The following is a 23213-nucleotide window of genomic DNA, read 5'->3' as shown; positions in this document are numbered from 1 at the left end:
ATACTAATGTGGCAGCTCATGGGTTTATCTGAAACCCAGGCTCCTGAGGTGCTAGGAGCAGGAAGGGCTGGGCACGGTCCTCTGAGCCACTCCTGTTTGCACAGCGCACCAGGAGCAGCCGTGTGAGTGCTAGGACCATCCCAACCATCGGCGTAGTTCTCACTGCAAGTCCATCCATGGTGCAAACCACAGCCACGGAGCCAGCTCCTCACATGAGGCGACCCCTGGAAGGACGCGCTGGCTGCATGGCCTGCGTCCCGCGAGAGCCACGAGGTGAGAGGCCCGTTCACCAAACACATGTTGGCCGTGGGCCTGGGCGTGTCTCACGTCTCCCCTCAGCAGCCGAGACCCGAGGAAGTGACAAAGCCCCCTGAGCCTCAAGCACATGCGAAGCAGGGAACTTCTCCTGTTGGTGAAAGTGTTCCTGCGTCAGAGAGTGTGGCCCAGTTTCCAGGAGGCCCCAGAGAGGCCTGTCTTAAAGGCCCAGGCAAAGAAAGGAGGGTCCAGACCTCACATACCTGAATGATTGGAACGCATTTGGGTTGGGGATCAAATATCTCTACCCTTCAGTTGGATGCTCCAGGCAAGTGTGGTGGCGGTTTTGGTGGTGGCCCCAGCACCGCCTCTCTCTCGTACACTCATGCTGCTCCCCACACAGCAGGGGGCATGTGTCCCTTCCGCGAGTCTAAGCTGAACGCTGACCAGCAGACGGCCGGGCCGTGGAAGCCGTGCAGGCCTGCTCCTGCTTGGTGCCTTTCGGAGCCCTGGGCTGCCATGCAGCTGCTCAGAGAATCCACCCGGAGAGACACAGGCCAAGGTCAGGCGCAGAGCGCTCTGAGGCAGAGACCTCGGGATCCTGCCCGCAGCTCACACCCAGGCCCGGGGACCAGAGCAGGGAGGTGCCCGGGAGCCCCGTGCATCGGAGCAGCCTGGGAGGTGCCCGTGCTGCGTGGGGCAAGGCCAGCGGCGCCCGGAGGCCGTGAGCTGTGTCGGCTGCGGCTGCTGAACTGACCCCAGAAATGAGACAACGGCCGTCATCGTTACCTGGGCAGCAGTTTGTCACACAGCGACGGTAACTAAACGAGCAACCTGATCCATGTTAGCCCCATCCGCTGCTTCTCCATGGATGTTGCAAACTATACGGCACATTCATGTCACTATTCGATGTCTCCCTACGCGTTGGTTTGAACATCACCGTGTCGTCACTCGTCGGCAGAGAAACAGGGACCAGAAAAGGGTTTCAGTGACAAAGGGACACGCAGACCGGGACGGCGTTGGTCCTTCATCACTCCTTACCAAACACTAATTTCCCCAGTGAATGCAGCCGCCTTCGCCGCTCCCCGGCTTTCTCCTCCCCGCCCCGCCCCGTGACCTCCGAGGGCCTGCACCGTCCTTCCTCAGCCCTGTCATCCCCACGCGGCGATCAGTAAGGCCGCGAGTTGTCATGTCTTCCTACAACATGTCACCTCCTTTAAAACTCCCAGACAAAGCAAAGCTGGGCCTCCACCCCCACTCTTCCTGCAGAAGCCAGGCAGGACCGCGTTTAATGCCAGGTGCGCCACTGGGAAAGCCAAGTCTCCACCAGGAGGAGTCAAAGGTCAGCCACGTGAAAAAGGCAGACGTTGTATCACAAGTACCTGGGGGTGGTCGTGATGGTACAGCCGAGGCAGCAGCTGGACCATGATGCACAGGGCCCCGGCGTGCGTGATCACGGCATCACCTTCATCCGACGTCCTGCAGACAGAGGGGAAGCACACGTCAGCCTGAGCCTTCAGTCTCTTCTGTTTTCCACAGACCTTTCTGGATCTTTCTAAGAGAGGCCATGACACACATCTGCCACTGTTGCCTACATGACCTTGAACTAATTAATCTGAGCTAATTTCCCCAACTATGCCATGGAGCTAACACTACTACACTTTCCTCACGGGGGTGTAGGGTGATGTTTCTGTGCACCGAGGCACAGGGCCTGGCAAAAAGTTGGTGCTCAATGGAGGTTGGCTCCCTGGTTCACTCCCCGTTTCTGCAGATACATGGGAGATGGTGAAGTTCTCACTTTATGTTACACACACACACACACACACACACACACACACACACACTTCCAGGCCTCTTCAAGCTGCTGCAAGCACACTCCCCTCTGTCCCTCCACTGAATGCAACTACAACCCAGATGGGATGCATGAGCAGCCTCCTCAGAACTCTGAACAGTGAACAGCAGCAGAGAAGGAAACCAAGCCCAGAGCACAGGCGGCTGCAGTGAGCTTCCTGGAGCCCCCAGGCCCCCTGCAACGGGCGCGCAGGGGCCTGAAACACAGAGCCAAGCACCGCGTGTGGACACGACTCACAGAGATCCAAGAAGAGGCCGCAATTTCTGGTCTAAGGAGCAGGAAAGGAGGCTCCTACGAGCCACCCGCCACGGCGGAGAACCAGGGACTTTTTGTTTGGTTTCTCCATTCTTTCTCTCCCAGCTATCTGGCAACCCCACGGCAGAAGCCGTGCTAGGCAGGCACCTGGGATTCACGGGAGACGAATCCTGCTCTCTGACTAGAGGAACTATGGTCCTAGAGCAGGGGTGGGCAAACTTTTTGACTCAAGGGCCACAATGGGTTCTTAAACTGGACCGGAGGTCCGGAACAAAAGCATGGATGGAGTGTTTGTGTGAACTAATATAAATTCAAAGTAAACATCATTACATAAAAGGGTACGGTCTTTTTTTTTTTAGTTTTATTCATTTCAAACGGGCTGGATCCGGCCCGTGGGCCGTAGTTTGCCCACGGCTGTCCTAGAGTGTAGGCAAAAGCCTCATTGCTTTGTCTCTTTTTCCTCCCCCTGCTTGGCCCCAGAGACAGGTACAGTGTGGGAAGTGTGTGGTGAGCAGGGAAACAGGCCATGAATGTCTAGACAGGAAAGGAAGGGGCCAGGGAGTCAAAAAGTGCTGGGGAGACGGTGAAGAGGAAAAGGGGTACAAAATGAGGTCACTGAGTTCTGTATCAAACTCTGGGCTCAATTCCGAGCTGCACATGTGTGATCTGGTACTAAGCCACATTCTAAGGCTTTGAGAGCTGAACTTGGTGGCAGACCGCCACCCAAGATTGGCTATCGCCTGGGGCAACATCCAAACACACTGCAAAGTCTTTGAAACCTGAACTCATCCAGAAGCTTGGGAAGAACCTGTGGCCTGAACCCAGCTGGGCCGATTGCCTAGTAAAGCAAAATAATGAACATCCTGCAGAAAATGTTAGCAAGCACCAGAGTCCATAACATTCCAAATGCCCAGGATACAATCTGAACTTATTCAGCAGAGAATGAACTACGGAAACCTCAATATCTCATCCAGAAAAAAGGTACCAAGTCTGAGATGACACCAATGTTGAATTATTGGACAAAAACTTTAAAACAGCTATTATTTACCAAACTCTAAGAAGTTAGGGCTAATATTTTTGAAATGAATGAAAATCTAGAAAATCTCAGTAAAGAAATGGAATCAATAAAATAAATCAAATAAAAATTTATGAACTGAACATGACAGTAACTGAAATGTTTAAATCTCACTGAGTGAGAACAATAAGAGAATAAGGTGAGAGAGGAAAGAGTTCATGAATTTGAAGATAAATTACTTGAAATTGCCCAATCTGACAAAAAAAAACGAAGAAAGTTTCAATGTCACACATCATGAAACCAAAGAATCTAACTAATATTCCAGTTGTTGGAGTTCCTCAAGAGAGGAAGAAGAGTGTGGTGTAAAAATAAAACATGTTCAGGAAGGTTTTAGCCAATATTTCTTCAAATTTGGTGAAACACATAACCCTAAAGATTCAAGAAGCTTAGCTAATTGCAAAAAATCAACAGAAAAGTCCATGCCCAGGCACATCATAACCAGCTATTCAATCCTAAAGACAATGAGAAATCCTGAAAGCAGCCAGAGAAGAACAATGCATTACACACAGGGAAACAGCCGTGTGAATGACTGTGAGTTTTCTCATGAGAAAGCAGAAGGCAGGGGAACAATGTTTCTAAGTGCTGAAAAGAAATGCACAGAATTTCCTATCTTTCAGGATAAAACAAAATATCTTTCAGGAACTAAAGCAGAAATAAATACATTCCCAGGTGGAGGTAAATACAGAGAATTTCTTGTCATTAAATTTTCTCTAAAATATAACACTAAAAGAAGTCCTTCAGATGAGAAGGAAACCATAACAGAAAGGAACTTGGTAGTTCAGTAATGAAGAAAGAACAACAGATGCCCTGACCGGTGTGGCTCAGTGGACAGAGCGTCGGCCTGCAGGCTCAAGGGTCCCAGGTTCGATTCCGGTCAAGGGCATGTACCTTGGTTGCGGGCACATCCCCAGTTAGGGGGTGCGCAGGAGGCAGCTGATCCATGTTTCTCTCTCATTGATGTTTCTAACTCTCTATCCCTCTCCCTTCCTCTCTGTAAAAAATCAATAAAATATATTTAAAAAAAGAAAGAAAGAACAACAGAAATGGTAAATGTTTGAATAAATATAATAGACTATTTTATATCTTAAGTTCTTAAAACAGGCATAATGGCTGAAAGAAAATTGTACTAAATAGAATGCATATGACAACTATAACAGAAACAGGGGAGGACAAAGGGATCTGCATAGAGGTAAGGTTTCTATACTTTATTTGAAGCGGCAAAACATTAATTATAAGTAGACTGTTAAAAGTTAAGTATGTTTGTCATACTCCTTAGAACAAGCACTAAAGAAGCTAAACAAAGGGAGAGAGTAAAGAGTTCAGAAGGTAAATTCAAATGAACTAAGAAAATACATTCAAATAATCCACAAAAAGGTAGGGAAAGAGAAACAGAGGAACAAAAAAAGAGGGAACAAAGAGAAAGCAAATAAGATAGTAGACATAAATCCAAACACACCAAAAATGGTTTATATACACCAATTAATAGAAACATATCACAGAATGGAAAAAGCAAAAGACTAAACTATAAGCCATCTACAAGAAATCCACTTTAAATATAATAATATAGAGAGGTTAAAAGTAAAAGGATAGAAAATGTATACCATGCTAACGCTAATCCAAAGAAAGCTGGTGCGGCTCTGTTAATTTTAGGGAAAGAGGACTTCAGAGGAAAGAATATTGCCAGGAATAAACAGGTTATCTCTCTCTATAAAAACCCAGTGACCGTTACAGTGGAACGACCAGGACGACCAGAACACCCGGTGCCTATGACATGCACTGCAGCAGCCAACCAGCCAGATCTGGGCTGGATCGCCCCCAACACCCTGACCAGGGTGGGGCCAGCCGGCTAGCCACCTTGGCTGGCAGAAATATGGGGTCCAGGGACCTTGGAGGTGCTCGGTCTTGGGCAACTGAGTGGGCACAGCTCTCCTTTGGCGGAAGTGGACCTATGATCAGGGCGCCGAAGTCTGGGATGGGGTGAGGAGGCTTTCCTGGTGGACACAGCAGTCCCTGCAGGCCATGCACAGCACCTGGGCATCTGGCCTCGGTCAGAGCAGTGGCAAAAATAGGGGCCAAAGGGCACAGGAGGAGGTGGCACACAGGAGCCAGGAGGCATGAGGCTCGACCTGGGCTCTTACCCTGCCCACTGGGCCCAGCAGCAACAGCAGATGGGCCATGGTGTGCAGCGAGGCACTGGGCCGCTGACCACTGACAGGAGGGGAAGTGAGCCAGGAGGGCAAGGCCCTGTGCCAGCCAGAGCCTCAAGCTGCGAGGGGAGGGCCAGAGCTGGAAACCCTGGAGCCCTGTGCCTTTTCAGCCTTGGCCTTGGAATTCTGCAGGCAACCAGTGTACTGCCTACCAGCACATCAGAGGTTAGCCCGCTTCAAGAGAGAGGACATGGCAGAAAGTGGCAAGGCCACAGGAGGGATGGGAAATGTGGCCATCTTCAGGAAACACAGCTGCCACGGTCTCCAGTAACTATGAACAGATACAATCTTTGGTCTCCGTTCTACAGAAGAGGAAGCTGAGACGCAAAGAAGGGAGCCTTCGCAACACCTCACCCACTTCTCAGGCCTGACCCTGTGCAGCACTGTTTTCGTTGACAGTAGAGGATCCAAAACGTTTTTAGATCTTTGCTATTTTAGGCAGGAAAGACTTTAGCACAGGGAGCTGGTGCTTGGGAAATCACCAAAAGCTGGAGGAGTGGGTACTGGGCTGGGCCCCCAGGAAGGACTCCCTGCCCAGCGGGAGGAGCTGCCCTCTCAGACACAACTGAATTCTAGGACACTCTGGCACAGCTGTGACCCGGGGATCTGGAAACTGCTGCCCCCGCAAGTGCCCTCCAGCTCCCACAGAACAGGTCACTGGGCACTGCCTCTGCCACAACTGTTTGTGCACAGCCTGGATTCCACTGCAGAAACCCTCCACATCTCTGCAAACATGACCACCAGCAGCAAACAGCCCAAACTGTGGGAAGATGCCTCTGCCCCACTTCTGCCTTCAAAATATTGTGCAAGCACATCCAATTGGCAGAAACAAATTCATATCCAGAAACCTAGCTGCAAAGGAGTTTGGACAATTTCAGACTGTTGTCTAGGAGTGAGATCTTGCCAATGTACCTCATGTGCCTGGTATTGATTAAAATGGGGCCTGGCTGGTGGGGCTCAGTGGTTGAACATCAATCTATGAACCAGGAGGTCACAATATGATTCCTGGTCAGGTTTTGGGCTTGATCCTCAGTAGGGTGGTGCAGGAGGCAGTTTATCAATTATTCTCATCATTGATGTTTCTATCTATCTCTCCCTCTCCCTTCCTCTAAAATTAATCAATATTTATTTTAAAAATGAGGTCATGCTGTATATATGTGTTATAATGAATTTTTCATAGATCACTAATGTCTTTCCTGTTAAAACCATACTTATAGAACATTTATTTATCATTAATTTTAATTGATCTCAGAGAGAAGAAGGAAGAGAGAGAAAGAAACATTATTCCATTGTTTCCTGCACTCACTGGACTGGGTATTGAATCTGCAACCTGGGCATGTGCCCTGCCTGGCAATCCATCCACCACTTTCTGGTGTATGGGACGACGCTCTGCTGGTACCCTGACTCCAAATTCCAGCCTCCAGAACTGAGAAAAATACATTTCTGTTTTTTAAGCCACACAAATTTGTGGTATTTTGTTATGGCTGTCTGAGCTGACTAATCTATACTAATAAAAGGGTAATATGCTAATTAGACCAGGAGACCTTCTGGGAGACCGGCCAGGGAGGGCAGTTGGGGGCCTTGAGGCCGGCAGGGGAGGGCTGTTGGAGGCCAGCAGGGGAGGGCAGTCGGGGGCCATGAGGCCAGCAGGGGAGGGCAGTTAGGGGCCACGAGGCTGGCAGGGTAAGGCAGTTGGGGGCCATGAGGCTGGAGGGGGGATGTTGGGGATGAGCCGGCCAGCATGCAGAGGGGTTAGGGGCAATCGGGTAGGCAGGTAAGTGAGCAGTTAGGAGCCAGCCATCTTGGATTGTGAGAGGGATGTCCGACTGCTGGTTTAGGACTAATCCTGGCAGTCGGATATCCCCCGAGAGGTACCAGATTAGAGAGGGCTCAGGCCGGGCTGAGGGATGCCCCCCCTCCTGTGCACAAATTTTGTGCACCAGGCCACTAGTACTGTATCATAAAAGCCAAGCCACCAAATGGCAGAAGGACCGGAACAATTGGAACAACTGTGGCCCTGTGCCCCGGCCAGCCCCACCCCTGACTGGCCCCCATTGGGGCAGGCTGACTGGACCCCACCAGTGCACAAATTCATGCACCAGGCCTCTAGTGTTGCATAATGATTAAAGGAGGCATAACATCCAGAATGTGCAGGCACCTCATCAAAGAGCATCAGAATTCATAAAAACTGAAAGAAGCAAAAGGAAAAACCCTCAATTATATATAATTCAACACTCTTTTCTCAATAATTGGTAGAAAAAGTAGACAGAAAAATATCAAAGAGATAGAATTGAACACCACCAACCAACTGCTATAGTTGGCATTTTAGAAACACTCCGCCCAACAACTGCAGAATACACATTCTTGTCAAGTTTTCATGGAACACATGGCAAAATCTGATGGGCTCTGGGTCATAAAACAAACCTTAAAACATCTTAAATAAATAAAATCGTCCAAAGTGCATTCTCTAATCACAACAGCATTAAAGTCAAAGTAAATAACAGAAAGAAAGCTGAAAAGGATCCAGGTACTTGGGAATGAAACAACATACTTCTTCTTTTTTTTTTTTTTTTTTTACTGTGGTAAAATACACATAACAAAAAACTTACTCCCTTAACTATTTTAAGTGTACAGTACAGTGATATTAAGTACACACATGTTGTAAACAACATATTTCTAAATAGTCTCTGGGTCAAATGGAAAGTTGCAAGAAAAATTTAAAATATTTTGAGCTTAAATAATAATGACCATAGAAAAGTTTGTGAGGTGCCACTAAAGCAGTGCTTAGAAGAAAACATATAGATTGAAATGTTTACATTACAAAAGAAAAAAGGTCCCCGATGAAAAATCCAAGTTTCTACCATAAGATGCTATTTAAAAATAAATCAATTAATAAACCCAGAGCAAATAGAAAGAGTATAATAAGATAGTAAATATCAATGAAATTAAAAACTGGGAAACAATAGAGAAAATAAATGAAAGAAGAATTTGGTTCTTTGGAAACATTTTAAAAATTGAAAGATTACTATCTAAACTAACTAAAAAAGAAAAGACACAACTATCAATATCAGGAATGAAAGAGAGAATATTACTACACACCCCACAGACATGAAAAGGGTAATAAGAAAATACCATAAATAATACTCTCTACACAAATTTGACAATTTAGATGAAATGGACCAATTCCTGCAAAGCCACAAATTACCAAAAGTCAAGCAAAAAAAAATAACCAGAATAGTTTATATTTATTACAAAAACTGAATAGAGTTAAAAACCTTTCCTCACACACATACAAAAAACAACAACAAAAAACTCCAGGCCCAGATGTTTCCACTGGTGAATTCTAACATACATCCAAAAGATAAATATCACCAATTCTACACAACTTCTTTCCAAAAAGCAAGAGAACGCTTCCCAGTGCATTCTATGAAGCCAGCTTTACTCTGATATCAGAAGCAGACACAACTAGTACAAGAATGCTACTTGACAACATCTCTTACAAACAGATGCAAAAATCCTCAAAAACTAGTAGGAAGTCAAATGCAACTATACATAAAATAAATGAGGCACGGTGGTCACTTGAGCACAATCCACAAATGAAAGCTGGTTCACTACCCAAAAATCAGTCATATTAATGTAATTCATCATGTTAATAAGCTAAATAAGAAAAATAAACACCTGACAATATGCAGAAAAAGCATTTGAAAAAACCAACATATTCATGATAAACACTCTCAGTAAATTGGAAATAGAAGAACTCCTCCGTAACTTGATCATGGGTCCCTTATACATTTAAAAAATTCTCATTGTGAAACCAGGATGACATTTGACATAGGAATTATCTGTAAAGAATCAGGCTGACATCATACACAGACTAGAAACCAAACTTGAAATTACTATGTCAAGCCCTAACCGGTTTGGCTCAGTGGATAGAGCGTTGGCCTGCGGAATCAAGGGTCCCAGGTTCGATTCCAGTCAAGGGCATGTACCTTGGTTGCGGGCACATCCCCAGTTAGGGGGTGTGCAGGAGGCAGCTGATCGATGTTTCTCTCTCATCGATGTTTCTAACTCTCTATCCCTCTTCTTTCTTCTCTGTAAAAAAATCAATAAAATATATTTTTTTAAAAAAAAGAAAGAAATTACTGTGTCAAAATGCTTGGCAAAGCATCACCATTATTGTGAGGGTATCTAGAAAAAGCAGGGAGAACACACACACAGACACACACACAGGCCTTTGTAGGTGAACAGAGCCCGGCTCTGTCACTGCCTAAATGTGTGACTTTGGCTGTGTGATTGATCCTTTCTCAGCCTTGGTTTCTGTATTAGTAATAGTCTAGGATTTGAGAAGAAATTAAATTAAAATAAGTGTTTGGTGCTCAGACTCCAGAGACATTCAACAAATGGCTATTGCTTTTCATCAGCCAGGACCACTTACTGAATGTCTCCTGGTGCTGCCAAATACTTCTCTGCCCTCTGCGAGCTGGCAGAACCAGCTGGACAGGTTCAAGGATGAGCTCCCAAGTTACCCTGCACAGGTCCAGGAGGCCAGGGCAGAGGCTCCTCAGCCCCCCAGCCCCGAACAGACAGATTAGGGAATTCTCACCAAAGAGAAGTAAAGAGGGAAAGGCCTGGAATCTGGCCAAGGCTTGGCTCACAGTAGGTAGCCACAGCCTCACTAAGTTCATTCTCACGTCTGCAGAAAGGCCAGGGGACCAGAGAAAGGATGGGCTGCATGGAGCCTGGGAAAGGAAAGTCCTGGGCAAGACTCACAGTCAAAAGTCATAAATCACACAAAGAAACAAGGGACCCTCAAGTGACAGCACAGAAAAAACAGATTGTAGAATCAGACTCTCAAAAGACCCAGGAGGGAAAAAGAATTATGATTCATATGTTTGAAGAAATAAAGGAGAGAAAAATATGGGCAAGGAGAAGAGCTATAAAATCATCAAGTTCATTTGAAAAAGAACAAAATAGTACCTAGAAATGTAAAATATGATCACTGAAATTAAAAATTCAAAACCTCAGTGGCTGGATTAAACATCTATAATAATAAAAGCATAATATGCTAATTAGACCAGATGTTCTTCCAGACAAAGCTGAGGCAAACAGGGGCTGAGGAAGAGGTGGCGGTGGCGGTGGCCAAGGCCCTTGCACAAATTTCATGCATTGGGCCTCTAGTTATGTTACAACCAGCTACTAAGAGATTCAGTGAGTTGGAAAAGAGATCAAGAGAAATTGTACAAAATACAGTACACAGAGACAAACACACTGAAAATGTGAAAGAGAAATAGGAGATATGAGAAACTGGAAGCTAGAATAAAAGTAAAGGTAACATATCATTGTTGAAGTTCTAGAAAAGTATAATATAAAAAAGATGGAGAAGAGGTAATAAATTAAGGAGAATATCCAGAACTGATGTAAGACAGTTATCAAATTCAGGAATTCTGATAAATTTCAAGCAGAATAAATTTCAAAATAACCCAAGTAAAGACACATTATAGTAAAACTATAAAACAAGAATCATGAAAAAATCTTAAAAGCAGCCAGAGAAAAATGACAGATTACCTTCAAAGGAAGAGCATTAAAAATGCAGCTGATTTCTCAAAGGCAACACTGGAAGCTTTTGGCTCCCATTCTGTGCTGTGGGAAAATAACTGTCAACCAAGACTGTATAGCCAGCAAAACTATCACTCAGGAATTATGGGAGAAATAAAGACATTTTTAGACAAAAACCAAGAGAGTTTACCAAAAATATTCTATAACTTTGGAAACTTGCCAATTAAACCAGGCTCAAGAATAAAAATATTAAGTCCAGAAGGGAAATTAGGAAATACTTAGTACTAAATTATATTGAAAGTACAATATAAAACTTGTGTAATACTGCTGAAGTAGTAGTTACCAGAAAATTTATATTTTAAAAAAGGACTGAAAATTAATCTCCTAATCAGTTAAATTAAGAAAAAGAATACCAGAACAAATAAACTCAAAGAAAGTAGAAGGAAAGAAGGACCAAAAAAGATAGAGAACATTTCTATATGAGTGACAGAATATGCTGAAAGTTAGTTCATAGGACAGACTAACCAATGAACCTCTGCCAAGAACTCTGGGTGCTGGGGTCCAGAGAAGACACCATCCATAAGATGAGAAATAAAAGGTAACAAGGGTGTTATAAAAAGCCTCAGTCAATAAATTAAAACTTAGATAAAGTGAGAAAATAGACTTGAAAAATAACTAAGAATGATTCAAGAATAAAAAGAAATGTATTCTGACAAGAATTAATCTTCTCACAAGAAAGCAGGAGGCGCCTGAGATTCACTGCCAAGTTCCATCGCAGGGACCAGAAGACGTGGCCCGCTGTGAGGCTTGATAGTCAAGAAGGAGTGTAGAAAGCCAAATTTTCTCAGAAACAAAACTCCTTTAAAAATTAGCAAAGCAAATCCAACAATAATTATATCATGAGCAATTTGTGCAGGAATGCGAGATTAGAAGACCAATTAATTTACCAGATTACCCAATCAAGCAAACACAATCACACCGACTGCAACATTAGAGTCTGGCCAAGGGGAGCTTTCTTCGGATACATATGCCCTGCGGTGCTAAGGGAGACAACAGAGAAGTGGTGGCAGGACAGCTTATCACAATGCGAATTTGAACTTGGCCGTTGCTGCTTTGGAGGAATGAAGAAAGACACCAACTATTGTTTTGCCCTTTCATTTCCCCTCCGGCTCCAGACCGTGGCGGGTTCTCTGCCCTCCCTCGCTCTAGTACAGCGGTTCTCAACCTGTGGGTCGCGACCCCTTTGGGGGTCGAACGACCCTTTCACAGGGGTCGCCTAAGACCATCGGAAAACACATATATAATTACATATTGTTTTTGTGATTAATCACTATGCTTTAATTATGTTTAATTTGTAACAATGAAATTGGGGGTCACCACAACATGAGGAGCTGTATTAAAGGGTCGCGGCATTAGGAAGGTTGAGAACCGCTGCTCTAGTGGGATTCTGTGTTAGAAGTGAAAGTGAAATGTGGTTTGGGGCAGTCTGAGCTCAGTGAGGAGATTAGCCTCCGGAAGTGAGAGGAGCGATTGTCCTTGCCAGGGGAAGTGGGGACGGCAAGTAAGAACAGGAAGAAGCCATGGCTGGGACGGACACTGTGCTTTGTGTCCTGGGAGGCAAAGGGCCTCACCATCCCCTGGCAGTGCCCTGAGGGGCATATAACACAGGACAAAGCTGCCGGCACACACGGGAGGCCAGGCACAGGCACCCATGCTCCAGGAGCAGCAAAGATGCCAAAGAGAAAGTGAGCCAATCTCTGGAGTCTGCACCCAGTTTCCAAGATTGGTCAGTGTGCCAGACCCAACAGCACCCCACGACCCTGTGTGCCCTCAGATTGGTTTCCTGTTAGCTCCCATGGTAGGGGAGCTGGGAGTCAGAGTTCACTTGGTTTAAAGAACAGAAAATCATGTGACATTTCTGCACACCCAGCTTGTAGCCTCGGCTTTCTGCCCACTCCACCTGCAGGATGTGTGGGTAGGAAACGGGAGACAGATACACTGATGACCCGATGGCAAAGCAGGCAGCAAAGCTCTACCTCTCCTCCAGGTCTGGCCACTGCTCGAAGTTGCCGTGGGGGTCGCTGCCAGCTTCTCCCTTCTGGGCGTCCACAGCTGCTTCCGGCCCAGCTCTGAGCGGCGCCTTCAGGTCCCAGCGTTGGTGGAGGGTGCCGCTGGCCATGCTGTCCAGGAAGCTGAGGATCTGGAGACAGCTCTGTATCTTGGGTGGGAAGAGGCTGACAGAGGAGAAGGCCACCCTCAGCAAATCAGCAAATGGCCTGGCCTTGGAGGTCTCCCCAAAGTGCAGAGCGGCTCCTTCTTCCTCGGGGGCCCCGAAGCAGCCCAGCAAGCAGAGGTCCTCGGCCAGCTTCTCGAAGAGCCCATTCCTCCGGAAGAAGTCCCCATTGACAGGGTCCAGGTGCAGCGCTGCGGACAGCGCACAGAGGGTGTGCAGGACCAGGCCCAGGGTCTGGCTGGGGGACACCGCCCCCCACATCTGCCCGGGGGGGACCTGGAGAGAACCCTCCAGGTCAGAGAGCAGGGACAGCAGCCCGTTGAACCCACTGGAGACTCTGAAAGCAGCACGGCCTTTGGGCGTCTCCAGGATCCGGAGGAGAGACTGAAAGACCAACAACATAAACGTGAGTCAAGCCCAGGAGACAGGCCTTTAGCGCTGAGCTCCCGCACATCCGGCCGAAGCACGGGCCCTCCCTCAGCGGCACAGGTGCAGCCAGCGACCTGGGGCAATTCTGAAACAGCGGGAGGTCATGCTGTTCCTCTTCATTTTAGTTTTAGGTTGCCCTCGAGCCTTCTTTCAAATGGCTGCTTTGAAAGAGTATGCTCATTTGTGGGGTGGACTTACTGCCCCAAATCTCAAAAGCAAGCTTTCCCGGGCCCCCCGCTCCTCCTTCTCCCAGCCTGTGCTCACACAGCCCCTCCAATGCCCCGATCAAAACTCTCATCACACTGTATTGAAGCTACTTAAAAACTGCCTCAGCCCTCCCCCAGTGGCACACCAGACGATCAGGCTGCTCACTGCTGTGCAACACAGCACACCTTTAAGTAGTCGCTGAACAAATGAAATGAACGGTCTCTTCTATTGCAAAGGTCACTGCTCACAGTGAAATCTATACAATGCAACTCATTCTTACTCATCTCTCTCTGTGCAAGCATGGGTACCACTGTTAAATGTGGAATGATAGTAAAGGAATCTACTTAAAGTCTGGTGTGAGCTTATGAGGGAATCAACATAGAGAAGAGGAACCTTTAACGGGCGGAAACCCATAGATGACGCTTGCCCGAGAGCACTCACGAAAGTTCTGGCTATTCTAACGTACAAGTAGAATCTGCCTTCTCCAGATTGCTGAGATTGTTACTGGGCAGACAAACTTTTAATTCCTTTTAAATCAAACATTTATTGTGCACTTACAAAGTGTCAGTCATCGAGCCCAGTGCATGGTATACACTAGGTATTTAATAAATGCTTTGGAAGGACTGCATTTAAAAAATTCCTATTCAGTGCTAAAGCTTCAAAACCAAGAGAGTGAAGAATGTGTGGGTGATTTTAGATAAATATTAAAAGCCTCTAGTTGTTTCCTTTAGTTATTTACTCTTCACAACAATTGCATGGGGCCCCGTCCAGGCATCTTGGGCATGTTTCCCAGAGCCAGGGGCCAGGCCGTGAAATTGAGTTGGTCAGCTCTGGAGAGAGATTTGAATTGTTTGTCCTTTCAGGTATTTAATGTTCTAGTGACACAAGGAAGACAATGGTGTGGACAGCACAAGTTAGTCAATTCCAGGATGCCTGAAACAGGCCGCGGGGGGGGAGGGGGTGATGTTGTCTCTTACATGCACAGTTTAGGATGACAACCAATAGCATAAAGCTGGAAGTTAATAGAGAAACTTGTAGGATAGATTTATAAAAGGAGGGAATAAACTAGATAAAAACTCATATAGAGAAAGTCAAATAGATACTTAGTGAAATTACAGGTAACTATGAACTGTGAAGCCATACACTTTTGGGGGAATAAGATAATTTTCAGCTCTATCCCTGAAATGCTGGCAATCCTAATGTAGAACCAGTGTTTATCTGGGTGCCCCTACCACCCAGACGCTGTTATCTACATTACAGCCTCTACAGAAACCTGAGCTTGGTGGGAAGTCAATCCCATGCCTGGGTAGGAGGACACAGAAGGACCAGGATTGAGTGAGTGCGCACAGGAGAGGACTCTCAAAGATGACAAAGCGCTGATGGCCACGGCGCTGCTGAAAGGGTTCCCACTGCTCCACCCATGACATTTTGAGAAATTAAAAAAACAAGACAAACATTGTAGTAACAAGGAAAATCTATGAACGGCCAAAGCCCACAATTATGTTCAAAATTGAAAAATAATAACATAGGGTGAAGTAGAAAAATTCATCCTAACCAACATGGGCCAACTTTTTCCCCCCTGGTTATAGAAAAAGACTTCTAGTGGTTAGATAAATAACTGTCCACCAGAGCTCAGGAAGACAATTGTGGAGAAACTGAGTTTGTTACTTCGTTCTTTGAAAGAAACTCAGCATCAGGCCGATGAAGCTCAGGGCTCATGAGAGATGCAATTGGATGGTAGAACAGACTGCAAGAAAGATGGAGACCACTGAGTACTAAGGACTAGGCAATAACCATGGCTTTCTCCTCCTGGGTGAGGATATGGTCTAACTATTTCTTTAGTGGTAATCGATCTGTTCAGATTTGCTATTTCTTCTTGGTTTGGTCTTGGAAGACTATGTTTCCAAGAACTTATCCATTTCTTCCAGATTGTACAGTTTGTTGGCATGTACTAGTATTGTTCATAGTATTTTCTTATAACCCTTTGTATTTCTGTGGAGTCAGTTGTTACTTCTCTTTCATTTCTGATTTAATTTGAGTCCTCTCTCTTTTTTTTCCTTGATGAATCTGGTTAAAGATTTATCAATTTTGTTTGTCTTTTCAAAAAACCAGCTCTTAATTACACTGATCTTTTTTTTTTTTTTAAAGGTATTTTTTTTTTATTATTGATTTTTCACAGAGAGGAAGGGAGAGAGACAGAGAGTCAGAAACATCGATGAGAGAGAAACACCGATCAGCTGCCTCCTGCACATCTCCCACTGGGGATGTGCCCGCAACCCAGGTACATGCCCCCGACCGGAATCGAACCTGGGACCCTCCAGTCCGCAGGCCGACGCTCCATCCACTGAGCCAAACCAGCTTCGGCTACACTGATCTTTTTTACTGTTTTTATAGGCTCTATTTTTTTTATGTCTTCCTAATTTTATTATTTCCTTCTTTCTACTCACTTTGGTCTTTGTTTGTTTTTCTTTTTCTAGCTCCTTTAGGTATAAGGTTATATTGTTTATTTGATATTATAAATAACTAGAGACCTGGTGCACAAAATTTGTGCATGGGAGGGGGTGTCCCTCAACCTGACCTGCCCCCTCTCACAGTTTAGGAACCCTCAGGGGATGGGATGTCCTCCTCTGAGGGAGACAACCAAGCTGATCAGGGGAAGGTGCTCCCCCATCACCCCGCTGCCGCTGCCACTGCTGGCCACCACAGCTGCAGGCCCTCAGCCCTCGCCTCTTAGTGCTGGCCCTGTCCTCTGCCCCCTGGTGGATGGGGGGCAATCTGGGGCCAGGCTGCCTGGGGGAGGGGCTGTGGGAGTTTGAGGCACAGTAAGTTGCACCCCGTCCAGCGTCTGCGAAGGCATGGTGCCTGGACCGAGCCTGTGCTGCTGCCTCTGTGGCTGCCTCTGCAGAAGAGGCAGTACTGGGACCAGGCTGCCCCACCTTTGCAGAGGGGGCACAGTGCTGCCTTCTCACCACCTCTGCAAAAGGGGCTGTGGTTGGACCAGTGGCACTGGAACAGCCCGCCCCTCCTGCATGAGTGCCAGACCAGCCCACCCCTCCCGTATGGCACAGGCCCTAGGCCAGCTGTGGGCAAACTACGGCCCACAGGCCGGATCTGGCCCGTTTGAAATGAATAAAACTATTGAAAAAAAAGACCGTACCCTTTTATGTAATGATGTTTACTTTGAATTTATATTAGTTCACACAAACACTCCATCCATGCTTTTGTTCCGGCCCTCTGGTCCAGTTTAAGAACCCATTGTGGCCCTCGAGTCAAAAAGTTTGCTCACCCCTGCCCTAGGCCCTCGCAGCCACTGTGGCTTTGTCTGGATGGATGTCCAGATGGACATCCAAAAGACATCTGCCCTAATTAGCATATTGCCCTTTTATTAGTATAGATTATATGCCAACAAATTGGGCAATCTGAAATAAATGAATACATTTCTAGAAACATACAATCTTCCAAGACAATCAAGAAAAAACAAATAGAAAGTCTGGAAAAACCTGAATAGGCCAATAACCACAGAAGAAATTGAAGCAGTGATCAAAAAATCTTTCAGCAAACAAAAGCTATGGTCCAGACAGCTTTACTGGGGAGTTCTACCAATCATTCAAAGAATTAAAACCTATCCTCCTCAGAATATTGCAAAAAATTCAAGAGGAAGGCAAATTTCCAAGCTCTTTCTATGAAGTCAGAATTACCCCAATTCGAAAACCAGATAAAGACACCACACAAAAAAAAAAAAAAGAAAAAAGAGAGAGAGAGAGAGAACTACAGGCCAACATCTTTGATGAACATACTAGTAGATGCTAAAATCCTCAACAAAATTCTAGCAAATTGGATCCAGCCTTACATTAGAAATATCATGAACCATGACCAAGTGGGATTTATTCCAGGAATGCAAAGATGGTACAATATCCACAAATCAATAAATGTGATACATCACATAAACAAATTGAGAGACAAAAATCATATAATTATATAAACAGATACAGAAAAAACATTTGACAAAATCCAACACCCTTTCTTGGTAAAAACTCTCATCAAAGTAGGACTAGAGGGATTGTACCTCAACATAATAAAAGCCCTATATGACCAACCTACAGCCAACATCATACTCAATGGGCAAAAACTAAACTCATTTCCCCTAAGAACAGGAACAAGACAGGGATGCCCACTTTCACCACTCCTGCTCAATACAGTACTGGAAGTGCTAGCCATAGTGATCAGACAAGAAGAAGAAATAAAAGGAATACAAATCGGAAAAGAAGAAATAAAACTGTCTTTATTGGCAGATGACATGATACTGTACATAGAAAACACAAAAGACTCCATCAAAAAACTACTAGACCTAATAAATGAATTTGGCAATGTAGCAGGATACAAAATTAACACCCAGAAATCTATGGCCTTTTTATACACCAATAATGAACTCACGAAAGGGAAATGAAAATAAATCCCATTTATCATTGCACAAAACAAATTATGATACCTAGGGATAAACTTAACTAAGGAGGTAAAAGACCTGTACTCGAAAAACTACAGGACATTGAAACAAGAGATAGAGGAAAACATAAACAAATGGAAGAACATACCATGTTCATGGATTGGTAGAATCAACATCATTAAAATGTCCATACTAGCCAAAACAATATACAGATTCAATGTACTCCCCATTAAGATACCAACAGCATATTTCAAAGATCTAGAACAAACTCTCCAAAAATTCATCTGGCATAAAAAAAAAAAGACCCCAAATAGCCACAGCAATCCTGAGAAAGAACAAAGTTGGAGGGATAACAATACCAGACATCAAACTATAGTACTAAGCCATAGTTCTCAAAACTGCCTGGTACTGGCACAAGAACAGACATATAGACCAATGGAACAGAACAGAGAACCCAGAAATTGATCCAAGCCATTATGCTCAATTAATATTTGACAAAGGAGGCAAGAACATGCAATGGAGTCAAGACAGTCTCTTCAATAAATGGTGCTGGGAAATTTGGTCAGATACATGCAAAAAAAAAGAAACTAGATCACCAACTTACACCATACACAAAAACAAACTCAAAATGGCTAAAGGACTTAAATGTAAAATGGGAAACCATATAAATCCTACAAGACTCCATAGGCAGCAAAATAGCAGACAGGTGTCTTAGTAATATCTTTACCGGCACAGCTCCTAGGGCAATGGAGACTAAGGAGAAAATATACAAATGGGACTACATCAAAATAAAAAGCTTCTGATCAGCAAAAGAAACCATCAACAAAACAACAAGAGAGGCCACTGCATGGGAGAACATATTTGCCAATGTTATATCTGATAAGGATTTAATCTCCAACATTTACAGGGAACTCACCCAACTTAACAAAAGGAAGATAAACAATCCAATCAAAAAATGGGCAAAGGACCTAAGTAGACACTTTTCAAAAGAGGACATACAGAAGGCTGAGAGACATATGAAAACATGCTCAAAGTCACTAATCATCCAAGAGATGCAAATCAAAACGACAATGAGGTACCACCTCCCACCTGTCAGAATGGCTATTATCAACAAATCAACAAATGACAAGTGCTGGCGAGGATGCAGAGAGAAAGGAACCATCGTGCACTGCTGGTGGGAATGCAGACTGGAGTTTCCTCAAAAAGTTAAAAACAGAACTCCCATTTGACCCAGTGACTCCACTTCTAGAAATATATCCCAAGAAACCAGAAACACCAGTCAGAAAGGACATATGCACCCCTATGTTCATAGCAGCACAATTTACAAATAGCTAAGATTTGGAAACAGCCTAAGTGCCCATCAGCAGATGAGTGGATTTAAAAACTATTGTACAGCCTTAACCAGTTTGGCTCAGTGGATAGAGCATCAGCCTGCGGACTGAAGGGTCCCAGGTTCGATTCCGGCTAAGGGCATGTACCTTGGTTGTGGGCACATCTCCAGAAGGAGGTGTGCAGGAGGCAGCTGATTGATGTTTCTCTCTCATTGATGTTTCTAACTCTTTATCCTTCTCCCATCCTCTCTGTGAAAAATCAATAAAATGTATTTTAAAAATAAATAAATAAATAAAAACTATGGTACATCTACACAATGGAATACCAAGCCACTATAAAAAAGAAGGAACTTTTACCACTTACAACAGCATGGATGGAACTGGAGAGCATTATGCTAAGTGAAATAAGCCAGTCAGAGAAAAATAAATATCACATGATCTCACTCATATGTGGCATATAATGATCAACATAATTTGATGAACAAGAATAGATCCAGAGACAAATGGCAGGGGAGGGGGGTGTTAGAGAGCAACCAAAGGACTTGTATGCATGCATATTAGCATAACCAATGGACACAGACACTGAGGTGGTGGGGGCTTGCCCAGGGTGGGAATTATTGCTGAAACTGGGGGTGGGAGAATCAATTGGGAAAAAAGGAGACATATGTAAAACTTAAGATAATAAAAAAAGAAAAAATCTGAACAAACCAATTACAACCTATGAAATCGAAGCAATAATCAAAATTAGTTAAATAAATAAAAGTCCTAGACTAAATAGCTTCACAGATAAATATTACTAAACATTCAAAGAAAAACTAAAACCTATCTTTTCAAACAATTCTAAGAAATTTAAGAGGAGTGAAGACTCCCAAGCTCATTTTACAAGAGGGGCATTATCTTAATTCCAAGACCAGATAGAGACACTACAAAGAAAGAAAATTATAGGCCAATATCCCTGATGAACATAGATGCTGAAATCCTCAACAAAATATTAGCAACCCAAATTCAGCAACATAAAAATGATCAATACATCATGATCAAGTGGGATTTCTTCCTAGGATGCAAGGTTGGTATAATATTTGTAAATAAGTTAACATGATGCACCAAATAAACAAAATGAAAGGTAAAAATCATTTGTATATATAAAAGCCAAGCAACTGGAATGACCAAACGACCGGAATGACCAGTCACTACGACGCATACTGCGACCGGCCAACCGGCCTGATCAAGGGCGGGACAAGCCAGCCAACCTCCTGTGGCCCCTGTCCCCCGGCCGGCCTGGCCTGATCAGCCCCAATTGGGGCAGGCTGGCCGAACCCACTCGTGCACAAATTTGTCCACTGGGCCTCTAGTATGATAATATCAATGGATTCAGAAAAAAATATTTGACAAAATCTAGCACCTATTTATAATAAAGTTTCTCAGCAAAGTGGGAATAGAGAACATACCACAATATAATAAAGACATATATGAAAAACCCAAACCAACAACATACTTAATGGCCAAAAACTAAGAGCTTTTTCCTTAAGATCAGGAACAAGACAGATGTCTGCTTTCACCACTCTTATTCAACACAGTATTAGAAGTCCTAGACATAGCAATCAGACAAGAAGAGGAAATGAGGCATCCAAATTGAAAAGAAAGAAGTAAAACTGTTATTATTTGCAAATGACATGATATTGTATATAGAGAACCCTAAAGATTCCACCAAAAATTACTAGAACTGATAAATGAATTCAGCAAAGCAGCAGTATACAAAATACATATTCAGAAATCAGCTGCATTTTTATACCCTAATAATGAACTATCAGAAAGAAAAACTGCCGGAACCTGGTCCATCCTTGCTGTTTCAAGGGACCTGGCATATATGGCATACTGTTCTTAACATGTTTGCTCACCTTCTTGGCACTATGTGTTTTAACCAAGGTCACCTCTCTGAGAAAGGTTGTTTCCCCAGGTAGGGATTTTCCCCTGAAGTTAGGGAGGGAATAAAACCCCTTAACTAAGTGCCAGGAGGGTAATTAATCACTTTAACTACGAACAATCATGCTTAAGCTACATAATCTTTACTCCCTGGAATGGAGATAAGAAACGCCCTAATCTTTGGAATAGAGATTGATAGGATTGGAATCAACTGGTATAAATACAGATGTAACAAGACAACAGGACACAGAACCTAGACACAGAACCTAGACACAGAACCTAGAGACAGAAGAACTTCTCTGGAGAGAACATGGCAAAAGATCCTGGACAGAAACTGGCCACAGAACCTAGAGACAGAACTTAGCGAGAGAACCTGGACAGAACCTGGCGACAGAACTTGACAGGAGAACCTGTATAGAACCTGGCTGGAGAACCTAGCGAGGGAACATGGCTACAGAACCTGGCTGGAGAACCTGGAGAACCTGGCTGGAGAACCTAGCAAGAGAACATGGACACAGAACTTGGCTGGAGATACTAACCAGAACTTCGCTAGAGATCCTGAACAGAACTTGGCTGGAGATCCTGGCTAGAGATCCTGGCTAGGCTGCTGATCAACTGAGCGCTGTCTCTGTGTCATTCCTTCTTCACTGACTCCGTCCACACCTTTGGGGACCCCTGGACCTGCTGGGGTTGGACCCCAGCAAAAAACTAATAAAACTATCCCACTGACAAATGCATTAAAGAAAAATAAAATACCTAGGAATAAATTTAACCAATGAGGTAAAAGACCCGTACTCAAAAAATTATAGGACACTGAAGAAAGAAACTGAAAAACACATACATATATAGAAGCATATAACGTGCTCATGGATAGAAAGAATTAACATTAAAGTGCCCATAGTCCCCAAAGCGCTCTAGATTCAATGCAATTCTTACAAAAATACCAATGGCATTTTTCACATAACTAGAAAAAATAACCCGAAAAATTATATGATGAAACCATAAAAGATCCCAAATAGCCTCACCAATCTGGAGAAAGAACAAAGTGGGGGATAGCACACTATCTGATGCCAACCTATACTACAAAGCCATAGCAAACAAAAGAGCAAGGTACTGGTATAAAAACAGATATACAGATCAATACAACTGAATATAGACAAAAACGCCTACACCTATATGGTCAATTAGTATTAGGACAAAGGAGGCAAGAACATACAATGGAGTAAAGACAGTATATTCAATAAATGGTGCTGGGAAAATTGTATAGACACATGCAAATAATGAAACTAGACCACATTTTTGCACCATATATAAGAATAAACTCATAATAGATTAAAGACTTAAATGTAAGGCTTGAAACCATAAAACTCCTAGAAGAAAACGTAAGCTGTAAAGCTTACATTTCTCTTAACAACGTATTTTCTGACATGTCTCCTGTGCAAGGGA

At 44.2% G+C, this 23213-nt stretch overlaps 1 protein-coding gene across 1 annotated transcript in view; it reads right to left on the bottom strand.

Moving 5' to 3' along the window:
* The window catches only part of WDFY4 (WDFY family member 4), a gene marked incomplete at its 5' end in the record, with an annotated part of 233527 nt that overhangs the window by 171744 nt on the left and 38570 nt on the right, over positions 1-23213 (bottom strand). The window contains 2 exons of the mRNA XM_081104486.1: positions 1638-1734; positions 13237-13817. Coding sequence (XP_080960612.1) covers positions 1638-1734; positions 13237-13817 — 678 coding nt within the window. The remainder of the gene's footprint in view (positions 1-1637; positions 1735-13236; positions 13818-23213) is intronic.

This window comes from Myotis nattereri, assembly GCF_964212035.1.
Source record: "Myotis nattereri genome assembly, chromosome: 13".
Lineage (NCBI taxonomy): Eukaryota > Metazoa > Chordata > Mammalia > Chiroptera > Vespertilionidae > Myotis > Myotis nattereri.
This window is presented reverse-complemented; position numbering and strand designations above follow the sequence as displayed.